This window comes from Heteronotia binoei, chromosome 5, assembly GCF_032191835.1.
Source record: "Heteronotia binoei isolate CCM8104 ecotype False Entrance Well chromosome 5, APGP_CSIRO_Hbin_v1, whole genome shotgun sequence".
Taxonomy (NCBI): Eukaryota; Metazoa; Chordata; class Lepidosauria; order Squamata; family Gekkonidae; genus Heteronotia; species Heteronotia binoei.
Window position 1 is genome coordinate 39046774 of NC_083227.1, and position 13191 is coordinate 39059964.

At 46.4% G+C, this 13191-nt stretch overlaps 1 protein-coding gene across 3 annotated transcripts in view; it reads left to right on the plus strand.

The window, feature by feature from the left end:
• The first annotated feature begins 1081 nt into the window (after window positions 1-1081).
• ATAT1 (alpha tubulin acetyltransferase 1) overlaps window positions 1082-13191 on the plus strand; it is a 32129-nt gene continuing 20019 nt past the window's right edge. The window contains exons 1-6 of one of the 3 annotated variants that reach the window (XM_060239207.1): window positions 1082-1254; window positions 7249-7309; window positions 8326-8417; window positions 9080-9140; window positions 10291-10404; window positions 11898-11999. In XM_060239207.1, the coding sequence (XP_060095190.1) occupies window positions 1145-1254; window positions 7249-7309; window positions 8326-8417; window positions 9080-9140; window positions 10291-10404; window positions 11898-11999 (540 nt within the window). In that variant the 5' untranslated portion in view covers window positions 1082-1144. The remainder of the gene's footprint in view (window positions 1255-7248; window positions 7310-8325; window positions 8418-9079; window positions 9141-10290; window positions 10405-11897; window positions 12000-13191) is intronic. The other 2 variants (XM_060239208.1, XM_060239209.1) reach the window with 2 other exon arrangements.

Sequence of the window (13191 nt, forward strand, 5' to 3'; positions counted from 1 at the left end):
TCCCCTTATCAGAGCCATGTCCTGTTTTTCTCTCCAGTGTGAATGTACTACTGAAAGAAGATATGATTCCCATAACTTTGGAAGCCTGTTGTTTTTGTATTTATGACAGATTTTATTGTTAGTTGTTTTGTGATAGTGCTCTACTTCGTACAATCCTATGCACACATTTCAAAAATAAACATAGCAGTGTGCTGCATAGCTTGCAATCCTGAACACATCTGATGAACAGAGCTATGACTCTTGAAAACTCATCCTCTGAAACTCTGAGATGCTACTGGACTCACATCCAGCTCTTCTACAGCAGACCAACATCCCAAACCCATTTTCCTTGGATCAAGCCACGTTGAATGCAGCATGCATTACCTCTGAGCAAAATTGCAAGATATTGTGTAGGATCTTCCAGATCCTAATTCAGTCTCTAACCCAGCTCTATGCTGTGCTATTATCGCCAGAATTAAAAATTAATTTCATCATATGAGAAGTGGGGAATAATGAGGGGTGCTGTCAAGCTCCAGGTTGGTGGGATGCCAGCTTCAACCAGGAAGTGAAATATTTGTATGGGAATGCTATTTGTATTTGACAGACCACAGTTCTTTCAAATTCTCCAGTTTTTGCGAGAGACATCCAGATAGTATTGGCCGGCAGCTTGTAGTTTTCCTTGGTGTAGCACCATTCCTAAACGTGCTGATAAAGGAAAAAAAGTGCCCCTGAGTTGGTTGCAACCCTGCATTTAGTTAGGAGTAATTATTACTGAACTGAGGGATTTCCATCTGAGTAAACCTGCTGGGGAAACGGGCTGCACAACCCACCGTATTAAATAAAGCCGGCAGCTTTCATGGGATCCTCCCAATCTAGTTTCATTCTTGATTCAGGGAGGCCGCCACGCCCCACTGTGGTGCCTGGAGATGCGCATTTCTGTCTAGACACTTCCTCAAGTGAGGCTGCTGAAGAGGGGGGAATCCGGTTGCTAGGGCGACTGCTGCTAGGCCGAACCAGGCAACGGTGCAAAGAGGACGTTGCTAAGGAAAGGGACGAACGTTCGGAAAAGCGGCTTGTCTCGCGGAGTCATTCCCCCCTCGTTGCTAGGCGGAAGTCCAAGCGACGGGCGTGGGGTGGAGAAAGAAAGGACCCGGATGACGGGATCATGGAGTTCTCTTTCGATGTGGACGCGATATTTGGGGAGCGGATCACGACTGTGGATCAGCACTTGCAACCCTCCGGGCGAAGGGGGCCCGGGTTCGCCACGACCTATAGGTAACCCATAGCAACCGCCTGAGACTGCGACCGATCTCCCCTCAACCAATGATTTGATATTCCCCAAGCCCCTTCATGATGGACAATAGTTGCCTCCTTATCCATTGTCCCAGAGCATGTTGGGAGATAGCTGCCTCTTGCATAGGCGTGCGGTTCCCATATCTCTGGTCCTGAGCTCTTAGGTTTATTGGTGGTAACACCCAGCAGAAGTATTGCGTGCTGGAGAGCAGTTATTTCCCACAGTGGTGTGGAATGTGATATGGCTTGGGTAATATACTGGCTGGGTTCTTAATTTAACAAAATAAAAACGGGAGTTCTGTGGCATTGGAGAAGCTCACCACATGTATTTCAACATAAATTTTAATTTGTACATCTGGTGAAAGGAGCTTGCGTCTGAAAACTTATGCTGGAATAACTTTTGTTGAATCTCCCAAGAGCTTGTCTCTTGTTTTATTTTGGTGATACAGGCTAACATGGCTACCAACTCGAACGATCACCGTGGACAGTGTTTTACTTGTTTAGGACTTTCTCTGCACTATCATTTATATCCCCCACCCTATACTTGGTGGCTGGGTCATACTGAATTTGACTGGGCTCACTTGGGTTCAAATCTCCAGTCAGAGTCATTGCACCAGATATCACGCTAACCAACCTTGCAGTGCTGTCGTGAAGAGGGGATTGCTTCTATGCATGCTACCTTGGATTCACTGATGAAAAGTTGAAGAAACTGGATTTATATCCTGCCCTATACTCTTAATCTCAGAGTCTCAGAGCTCTCACTATCTCCTTTACCCTCCCCCCCCAACAGATACCCTGTGAGGTAGGTGGGGCTGAGAGAGCTCTTACAGCAGCTGTGCTTTCAAGGACAACTCCTACGAGAGCTGTGGCTGACTGAAGACCATTCCAGCAGCTGCAAGTGGAGGAGTGGGGAATTAACCACTACACAAAACTGGAGCTAATGATAATGTATAAATCTGTCAAATTGTGTGTAAACTAGTAGCTGCTCCTGCTTGTAATCTTTAAACCAGTGGATAGAACTGGAAAGGCTGGATTGAACCTGCAGTTAATTAGATGTCTTTGAACTCATCAGTGTCTGTTGTTGCAATTTGCCTCTCAGGAGTGCTTTGAATATGATAAAGATACTAAAGTGCTTAGTTAAAGCTAGTGTGCAAATTGCAGAGCATGCTTTTTATGACAAATTGCAGAGCATGCTTTTTATGACTCTGATCTACGGTACGGATTATGGCATGGGCACACTGTCTTTGCTGTTGGGTGTTAAGTTTAAAATCAGCTAAAACAGCCATCTTGGCCAGTTTTTTTTACAGGGCATAATGGACATTAATTACTTGTATCTCCTGTCTTGTATGACAGTCCCCTAATGCAATACTTTGTAAATTTCTTGCCCCAGTACCCTAACACACGAGAAAAGCTAATACTCCCCTATAGCAGAAACCAAAAAGTGGGGAGGGCATCTTAAAGACGTAACAGATTTACAGAGCCAAATTCATCCCAGGTAGCATACCATGTGCTGCTGTACTTCTGTAAATGATGTCATTCCTACTGACAACAGCTGCCCACCCTCTCAAACTTTCTACTTTCAAGGAACCTTTTCTGCACTGATGAATTGCCTGCCAAGATACCCCTGTGATCTGCAGTGCAAGTCATATGCACAGCAGAGGATCTTGGAGCATATTCAGTTCATGCAGATGCTTGTAAGGTCTGCTGGCCCTGCAATTGGTCTCTGTTAACAGAGATTAGTATATAGCCAGTGCTTTCCCTGTGAGTGTGTGTTACAGAGATCAAGGAGAAAGGACAAATAAGCTGTCTTTCAGATTCTGGCTTCTGAGTCCTGGACTGGGATCTGTGAGACCCAGATCCAAAACGTGCTGGGTGACCTTGGGCCAGTCACACACTTTCAGCTTAACCTACCTCTCAGGGTTGTTGTGAGGCTCAAATGGAAGAAAGGAGAACAATGTGAACCACTTTGAGTCCTCATTGTGAAGAAAGGGAAGGTATAAATGAAGTAAATAAATCACCTGTCTTCTGATTTGATGGATTTCTAACAAGGTTCAGAGGTACCCTATGATTCTTTAGAACATAGTTGGAAAGCCATCATCAGAAAGTGCTAAAAGGGTTAGTTCATTATGAACAAAACACAGTTTATATTACTGTCATCTCTTCTTTTTGGGATTGCTCGAACCCGTGGGCAAAACTGGTCCCAGGTAATCCCTCATCCCTGTCTGTACTGGTCAGATTTGGACCTCTTCAGTTTCCACTGTGAAATGTCATTGGACACTTTTAAACTATTTATCCTATTTCTGCTTTGTGTAGCATTTTGCTGTAATGTGATCAGTCAGTTCCTGTAACCTAATGTGATCTGTTTGCCCAAAGGCTGTGACATTGTAGCTTTATCACTGCTGGGAGTAAAGAAATGGGGGTGGGGCACTCACCGGGTTGTCCCATGTGACTGAGGCATTAGGTTCTTGATTCTGCTGTTTTGAGAGAGAATTACTGGTGGGAGGGAGAGAAACATTAGGATTCTTGGCTTCCACCCCTGGCCTTGGTGAAAGCAGAATGAGAATGTTGTGGGGAGGCTGGGATCCTGAGCCTGTTGGTGGGAGAACAGGGGCATCTAGTGGTTAAAGAAGATCACTCCTTGCAAAAAGGATACTAATGATGAGCAGGGGCGGGGAGGCTCTGCATCCTTCATGACCATGTTCACAAGCCCTTGAGATGATTCTTGCTGCTTTCGCTTTGGTGTGAAGATGCGCTGATCCCTCTCATGTATGCTTAAATATAATTGTTTCTTTTCCTCTTAGATGTACCACACTTATTGTGTGTCACTGAAAGGAAGAGGTTGAGAGCCTAAGATCCGTCCCTTTCTTTCAGTTTCTTTAAGCAAAACTGTACATGAGCATGTGCTGCTTTAGTTCTCCCTTTCTCTGTCTTAGAGAGCTCTCTAGTTCCATTCAAGGCAAGAAGAGCTGGATCGATAAAACACTACGCCAAAGATTCTACATATTCCCTGTCATTACAGATGCTAATTTTCAGTTCTCAAGCATTTTCCTTCTGCTCTAATCAAGCTGATTACAATATGCAGGGTACCTTTGGATCCTTTACAACAGGGGTGGCCAACGGTAGCTCTTCAGATGTTTTTTGCCTACAACTCCCATGCTGGCTATGCTGGCTGGGGCTGATGGGAGTTGTAGGCAAAAAAGCATCTGGAGAGCTACCGTTGGCCACCCCTGCTTTACAACAGTGGTCCCCAACCTTTTTGGCACCAGGAAAGGCAATTTTTCCATGGACTGGCGGGCAGGAGGCGGGCAGTGGTTTTGGGATGATATAATTGTGCACTTTATTTTGGTGTGGTGGTTATATGTGCAGACTCATACCTGGGAGAACTGGGTTTGATTTCCCATTCCTCCACTTGCAGCTGCTGGAATGGCCTTGGGTTAGCCATAGCTCTTGCAGAGCTGTTCTTGAAAGAGCAGGTTCTGGGAGAGCTCTCTCAACCCCACCTCACAGGGTGTCTGTTGTGGGGGAGGAAGGTAAAGAAGATTGTGAGCCGCTCTGAGATTCGAAGCAGATCTAGGGGGGGGGGCAGAGGGGGGTGCTTGCCCCGGGTGCCAATGGAGGGGGGGGGGGTGCCAAATTGGGTATGGTCCATTGTATTCTATGGGACCATAAGATAGAAAGGCACATAAGGGGGGGGGGGTGTCATTTTTTAATTTTGCCTCCCCTCAAAAAACATGTCAATCTGGTCCTGATTCGGAGTAGAGGGCAGGATATAAATCCAATGTTGTCGTCTTCTTCTTACATTGTAATATATAATGAAATAATTATACAACTCACGGCCTGGTTGCTAACAGGCCACAGACCGATACTGGTCCACGGCCCAAGGGTTGGGGACACCTGACATGCTCCTGGGCTCAAATCTGACTATTTTACTGCAGACCAACACAGCTACCCTCTGAAACTACATATTCCCTTCTTGGTTTCATAGGCCTTTTTCACACCTACCAGTGGAAACCTGAAAGGAGCCAGTATTGTGCCGGCCTGGAGTAATCCGGGACAGGGATGGGAGTTTTCAGACACATGATTTTTTTCCTGGTAGGGTTCCGTGACTGAAGCGAGCCATTTCATACTATTCAGCTTTTATCTCGCTTCAATGAGCGCTGGCCGTTTTCGCACCCTTTTTTGCCCACTGGCGCACAATCTCCAGCTTTTGGGGGGGGGGGGAACGTTGGGCTAAGATTGATATAGCGCTATAGCGATGTTTCAAAACAGCACCACCATAGGATTGGATACACAGTTCAAGTGGGAAGAGAGTTTACAATGCCTGGCAATCTGAACATGATCTGTGGCTCCCCCCTCCCAACATTTATACCTGCTGCAGCTTGGCACAAGTCACTTTCCAGCCAATAGCCTGTGAGCATGGATGGGTGCACATCAGGCTGTGTTAGCAACATCTGTCTCACCAATCACTGTTGGTCTGTTCTCCGGCTGAAACCTGCTGCCCTATGGACAACCCCTCTCCAGGTGGCAACCCCCCCCCCAAATGTGCCTCAGACTCACAAACGAATCACATTCCTGTGACTCCTGTGTGGGTATGGAAGTGATAGCAACAGGTGACAGACCAGTGCCTGGTGCCCTGATCTCCCACTTGAACTGTGTATCCAATGGGGCACTTGTTACAAAGTGTCAGCCACAGCAATCTCAGGCATCTCAATGGAGCCCAGGCATTCCAATGGTGGTGCTATTTTGAAACATCACTATAGCACTATAGTGATCTTAGCCTGATGTTAAAAAAAAAAAAAAAAGGCAGAGATCACGTGCCAGCGGGCAAAAAAGGGCGCGAAAACGGCACTCCCAGAATCACTACGGGGCATTTCATACAGCATCCCATAGCAGTTTCAACCCGGAAGGAGAGGTTGAAAACTGAAAGAAAGCTGCTCTTTGTAATAACGACTCAGGCATGCCTCACTACTGGGACAGCCGTGGGGCTGTGTGAAAAGGTAACAGTATTCTGGTAGCAGCCAGTTACTGAATCGGGTCTGTCTGAAATGCCAGCAGAAACCTGTTACTGTTCAGTATCTGACCAGCTGCCACACTGGAATATATAGGCTGTGTGAAAAAGCTCATAATGTTACAGTTTTATCCTTTCCTTCCTCAAAGATGCTCAGAGTGGCTGCCTCCTTTTATTCTTGTGGCATCCCTATGAGTCCAGGTTAGGCTGGGAGAAGTGACTGACCCAGAGTCATCCGGTGATCATCATGACTAAGCAGAGCCTTGAATCCAGGCCTCCTAGATTGTAGTCAGACACTCTTAACCATTACACAATATTGTCTTTCTGTCGTTTTCTCATCTTATGCTTTATACATGGAAAGCATGCATTCTGCAACTGAGCCATGGGCCTTTGCTTTTAACTTCTGGGAGAAGCGTAGGTTTTAGTAGATGGAGCTGTGCTGTAAGGCTGCTATCCTTTTTCAGTTACTTGGGAGTAAGTCGAGAAGCAGCCTCGTGGTGCAGAGTAGTGAAGCTGCAGTAGTGCAGTCCTAAGCTCTGCTCACGACCTGAGTTCGATCCCGGTGGAAGCTGGGTTCAGGTAGCCTGCTCCAGGTTGACTCAGCCTTCCATCCTTCCGAGGTCGGTAAAATGAGTACCCAGCTTGCTGGGGCGGAAGCATAGATGACTGGGGAAGGCAATGGCAAACCACCCCATTAAAACGTCTGCCATGAAAACGTCGTGATGCGACATCACCCCAGAGTCAAAAATGACTGGTGCTTGCACAGGGGACTACCTTTACCTTTAAGCTGAGAAGACATCAGGAGGCTTAACTCTATGTAACCATATATAGGATTGGGCCCAGGGAAGTGTCCATGTATTCTTTTGACTTGGGGATGCCTGCAAAGCTTCAGACTTTCCCCAAGACTTGGTTAACTTCCAGATGCATGTTTGCCTTGTGATTCCACTTGGGTGTCTTCTTATATTTAGAATGGATCTGCAGCAGCAGCTAATGGCGATCATCGATGAGATGGGCAAGGCTTCTGCCAAGGTAAGTCAAGATTTGGGGCTTGAAGGTTTACAAGGGCAAGGGAGCAGGTTGAATTCTCGGGGGGGAGGGACAAGAGGTGGAGCAGAAAGAGCCACCACTACAGTCTGTGAATCACGTGAAGCTCCGCTATAGTGGGCCTGACTTTAGATGCATTTAGCCCAGTATTCTCTACTCTGGCTGATAGCAGCACTCTGGGCTTTCGGTCACAGGGCCTTTCTGAGCCCAGCTGCTTGAGATCCATTCAACTGGAGGCACCAGGGACTGAACTTAGGGTCTTCTTTGCCCATTTTTGGCAAGAGAAACTTATTCAGAGAGCAATCCTGTTCCTACTGAAGCCCCATCAGTTTCAGGCAATAGAATGCAAATGTGGTGGCAGGTGGATTTTTTCATCTCTCTTGTTAATGCTGGATTTGTGTCGTGGAAGTCTGAGTTCTAATCCCAGCGAGCAGTGAGGAAAGAAGGGCAATAGTGATCATGAGCTTATTCACGGGGAAAGAAAAAGTACCCAGTGTGAGCTTTAGGGCTAGGCTGGGCTACATAAAAGTACAACAGACTGTAGTTTTGAATGTGAGGCTGCTATGGTATTCCAAAATGAGATTTTGATCTGTTTAAAGAAATGTCTAGGCCTCATGGTTGTGTGAGAGACTTGACCATGTGAAGGAGTGTCTACTACCGAATCCATGGCCCACTAAATTGCACACTGACCATAAGCTATGTATTATGATGCACCAATGTTTTGACAAAAGTTCCCCTATTCTTACAGTTACAAGCAGCCATCAAAACCAGGGAATTTTGTTTTGGATCCGTAGTTGGCAGACTGTGTTTGACCTGTGTGTCGGACGATGGTAAGGGGTATGTGATGTCTTTCAGTATAGGTTTGGCTGCAAAGGCTATAAGAAAGAAGAGAAAGGACATTAGCTCCTCAGGGAGAACATGTTCCAATTCAGACGTTAGTTTTTCCTCTTGACCTTGAAGTCTCTGTCTTCCCCCACCCACTTAAATCTTTTTGGTTTTAGGCCCAGAATCTGCCAACACCAATTACCAGTGCCTCACGGATGCAAACCAACCGCCATGTTCTCTATATTCTGAAGGACAATGAAGTAAAAAAGTGAGTGACTGTAGGAGGGGTTGGATTTTTATTGGTGGGGGAATATCTTCAGGTGCAGTGAGGGGAAACTTTGCTGTTGTTAGATGATTGCTTGGCCATGGATACTGCTGAAGCAATTTCAGAGAACTTGGTAGCCTGCGCAAACTCAGAATTCATTAAAATAGAAATAGCAGCTCTCCAGCAGCCCTGGCCTCACTCAATGCACAGCAGCCAAGAAGGTCAGAGCGCCTGCTCCGGCTGCAACGCCACTGAGGATGTTCTCCACAGCTGAGAACGAAATGTCTGGAAGAAAAACTTTCTCCAGTAGAACACGGCACTTGAGCCCGAAAGATTCTACAAACCCTAATCAGAATTCATTATTTCAAATAAATTACTAGGCTTTGTAGTGGGGGGGGAGGGACTGGGACATGTGTGGTAAGGTCTGAAAGACCAGTAGAACTTCTAAGGAGCAAAATTCTTGTTCCTCCCTGCAGTTGCTAGCCCAGCCATTTTCATACCTCTTTCCCTCAGTCAGCCATGTTCATGAGTGAACTCCTAAGCTGGGATTCTAGTCTTAATTGTGTCCAGATTTACAGTGAACGGGCAATCTGTAGACCCTTATAGAGGCTCCCTGCCGTCAATGGGTCGCTTGTTCAACATTTTGCTTCTTTCCTTGCTTCCAGAAATGGGAAGGGGGTTGTGATCGGCTTCCTCAAGGTCGGATATAAGAAACTCTTTGTCCTGGTGAGTTATGCTGGACAATTGCTTTTGTAGGGAAAGCTGCAGCCACTGTGGTTTATTTATTTAATTTATATCCTGCCCTCCCCACCAAAGGCAGGTTCAGGGCGGCTTGCAAACCAAGGGTTGACACAAACATATTAGTGTGACCGATACAATAAAAACATAAAAACAATTTAAAACAATTGCATGTGCTACAATCATAATTTCAGGCAGCGATTTAAATTCTGGTGGTTAGCTATACTCAGAGGTCTCAGGATTGCCATTGCGCAGTGAAGTAGGCCATTGGGGGTGTTCTGGTTGGCTACAGAAAGCAAGGTTGAGGCTGTCATCCCCTCAGAGTTGAGGCCCTCTGTCCAGCCTGACATGAGTGAGCGCATCTATCCGAGGCTCTAAGCTAAATGGAGGCACAAAGCTCTCTGTCTCCGGCAGTAGCCTTGGAATCGGTACAACAGTCTGGACAGCCATTTCTTAGAGGGCTCAAGAGGCTATGCAAAGGTTTATGGGGCAGCGAAGAAAGCATGCCTGTCTGGCTACTCTTCCACAGTGGCTGTGAAGTTGGCTGATGCTTATGTGCATGTGGTAGGAAGACAAAATGCCTAGCTTCGAGACCAGCAGATCTTTAAGGACATGCTAAAGGCTCCTTTCACAGTCTTGTATGCTTCGGGCAGTGTTGTGCTTGCCAAGGTTCTTTAATGCTGGCCACAAGCTGTGGATTGGAGAATCCTCTGAGACCTAAGAGTAAAAGCCATTTATCTTTTTTTGTTCCTCCAAGAGCTCAGGGTGATGTTCATTGTTCTTGTCTTTATCCTCACAACAATCCTGTGAGGTAGGCTAGGCTGGGAGAGTGTGTGTAACTGGCCTGCACCCCCAAGATCAACCAATGTAGCTTCATGGCAGAGTGAGAATTTGAACCTGGGTCTCCCAGATCCTAGGTCAACACTCTCACCATCACACTGCTAGAGAAAAACGTTTGTTACCCTGAGTTCCTTGGTGGAAGGATGGGATATAGCTGGAATTGTGCAGAGTTTTATAGATGGCTGAGAAGCTAAGTCTCCATTCACTTATAGAAAAAGAGGTATGGTTGTCTTGTTTTTCCCTGCTCAGTTTTGCACACAAATACCAGTCTATCAAGTCTCTTTCCCCTTTTTTCCAGGACCGCCACGGTGCTCACAACGAGGTGGAACCCCTGTGTGTCCTGGACTTCTACATTCACGAATCTCTCCAAAGGCATGGCTATGGCAAGGAGCTCTTCCACTACATGTTGCAGGTGTTGCTTTTTGGACTTATCCTTGGGGCAGCTGAATCCCAGGCAGTGCCCTCCAGTATGATATCCCAGTTGAGTGAAGGAAGCCAGTGGGGGGATCAGTAGCTAATCCGATTGGTGGAAAGATTTCCTTGTGGACTCAAGTCCAGACCTGATGATCAGTGAGAAACTGGGTATGATATGATCAGCATCTTCAAGTACTATGAAGGGCTGTCATATAGAGGATGGTGTGGAATTGGGTTTTTTTGGCCCCAGAAGGTAGGAACAGAACCAACGGATTGAATTAAAACAAAAGAGTTTCTGACTCAACGTTAGGAAGAACTTCCTGACCGTTAGAGCAATTCCTCAATGCAACAGGCTTCCTCAAGAGGTGGTGGGCTCTCCTTCCCTGGAGGTTTTTAAACAGAGGCTAGATGGCCATCTGACAGCAATGAGGATACTGTGAATTTAGGGGGGTGGTATTTGTGGTTTTCTGCATTGTGCAGGGGGTTGGACTAGATGACCCTTAAGGTCCCTTCCAACTCTATGATCCTATGAAGGGAGCCATCTCCTCAGTCTCCTCTAAAGGAAATTATACCCTGAACATGTATTAATCCCATCCAACAGCTGGCCTTTAATTGGCTGCAGAGTCCCAGAATTGTTCTGCTCATGGTTCTCTATCTGAACAGGATTAATGGGGATGGTTCTGCCATCAGTGTATTCAGTCAGCCTGATTAGTATGGATGGGTGGAACTGGCAAAAGCTCTTGGTGCAGCTGTAGGGAGAGACAGTCTGTTGTGTTTCCCTAGGATAGGTTGCTGCACCTGTAGAGACAACGCCTCTGCTATGCCAAGGCCCTAAGCAACCACAGCTTCACTGGTTCTAGGAGAAAAGGCTTGGCTGCCATCTTGTAACAGACCAGTTTGCTGTTGGTTTCCTTACAGGTTGGGGAATATGTAGCCAATTGGCAAGCTTGGGAGAGAGGATCAGGGGCAGAGCATCTGCTTTGTAGCTAGAAGGCCACAGGTTCAATCCCTGGCATCTCCACATAAAATAATCAGGTACTAAGTTATGTAGAAGACCCCGTATTTGAGAACCTGGGAAATTGTTCATAGCTGGAGTACACAATATTGACTTTGATTGACCATCTGAATAAGGTCGCGTCACATGTTCTAGTTAACAAAACTGCCTTCTCTTCCTGACGGCTTGGATGGGTGCCTCTACCCCTTCTTGTGCCATACTTTCCCCCTCAGGGCTTGCAGAAATTTTCACTGCCTTTAAACTTGATGCTGTAGTGACAACTCCTGTATTTCAGTCTCCTCTCCTGAACTAGAAGTAGTAGACTCTTCTCTTTGAGCAGAGGGTGATTTCCAGTGAAACAGACCAGTGGTCCATCTAATGCAGTATCCATTCTCGCGCAGCGGCCAACCAGTTGCCCCAGAGAGCCAACAAATAGACAATAGTTACCAAGGCCGTTCCCTGCATCTTCACTTCAATTCCTTTTCCTTCTTCTTCAGCGAGAGCGAGTGGATCCCCACCAGTTGGCTGTGGACCGCCCCTCAGAGAAACTCCTGTGCTTCCTTCGGAAACACTATGGCCTCTGTGATACTATCCCCCAGGTGAGTTTTTCCCACTGTGATGGGGTGGGCTTCCTGTGCTGCTGTAATTTGACATCTGTTTGCAGTTTGCTAAGGAAAATCCAGCAATGACTCTAACTCTGGGCAGCTCATGAGATACTCTGTGCATTGGAGGGGGACTCTTAGCTCTACTGCTCCAAAGGAGGTGGAAATAGCTCTCCGAGGGGCCTTAATGGGTGTTGTGCAGGCAACATAGGATCAAGTAGAAGTGCTGCCTCAAGAAGGTTTTTTGGAGAGGCACAGTAATAAGTCCTTTAAAATAAATAAATTATGAGCTCTCCTGTTCAAAGAAGCTTACATTTAGTTCCCAAATCACTGTTCCCTCTAAGCTGAGTTAGTGTGAGCTAGCTCACAGTTTTTTTTAGCTTCCAGCTCATACCTTTTTGTCTTAGCTCAGGAAAAATGGCCCCAGAGCACACACATTTCTGCAGTAGCTCACAACTTTCATGCCAGTAGCTCACCAAGTAGAATATTTGCTCATAAGACTCCATAGCTTAGAGAGAGCATTGGTTCCCATCCCTTCCAAGGCCAAATCCTGCTGAATTTTGGTAGCAAAGCTGTGTCTCATGCCTTCAGACTCTTTGTTTGGCCACCGCCTCTACCCAGGTTCTGAGTGGTGTGAACACACTGGGTTGGATCCAGACTAAATTTTCTGCTAATGGAAGGGCCAAAGTAACCTCCATTAATTCCCTCCTCCTGTGGCAGACCCCTCCCTGATTTGCCTCTCATGCTGTTCCCGAGGGTCCCCTGGGCACCCTCCCCCAAGGAGTAGTGGGCCAGTTGGCTTCAGTGGAGGGGTGGAGGCAGGAACATTCTGTTCCAGTGACATGACACACCTTTCATGAGCAGAAGATTTAATCTGGATCCATCCCATTGTGGAATTGCCCAGGCTTGGGACCACATGAACAAGCAGAGGTCTTTTCTGGTCTACGTTCACGTGAACAAGTATTTCACAGGTTTGGCAATCACAGTTGTAGTTGGAGGCAATTCATGGTAAGAAGTCAAAGTATCTTGGAGGAACATCTGGAAGATTGCAAAGTTCCTTATAACTTTTGGCAGATCCTCTCTAGCCTTTTCTCCTGGAGAAGAGCTTGAGTTCAAATTGTGTTGGAACCTCTAGATTGCTTAAAAAAAAATTAAAGGAAATGTTTGTAAGTTTCCATTCCATTGATAC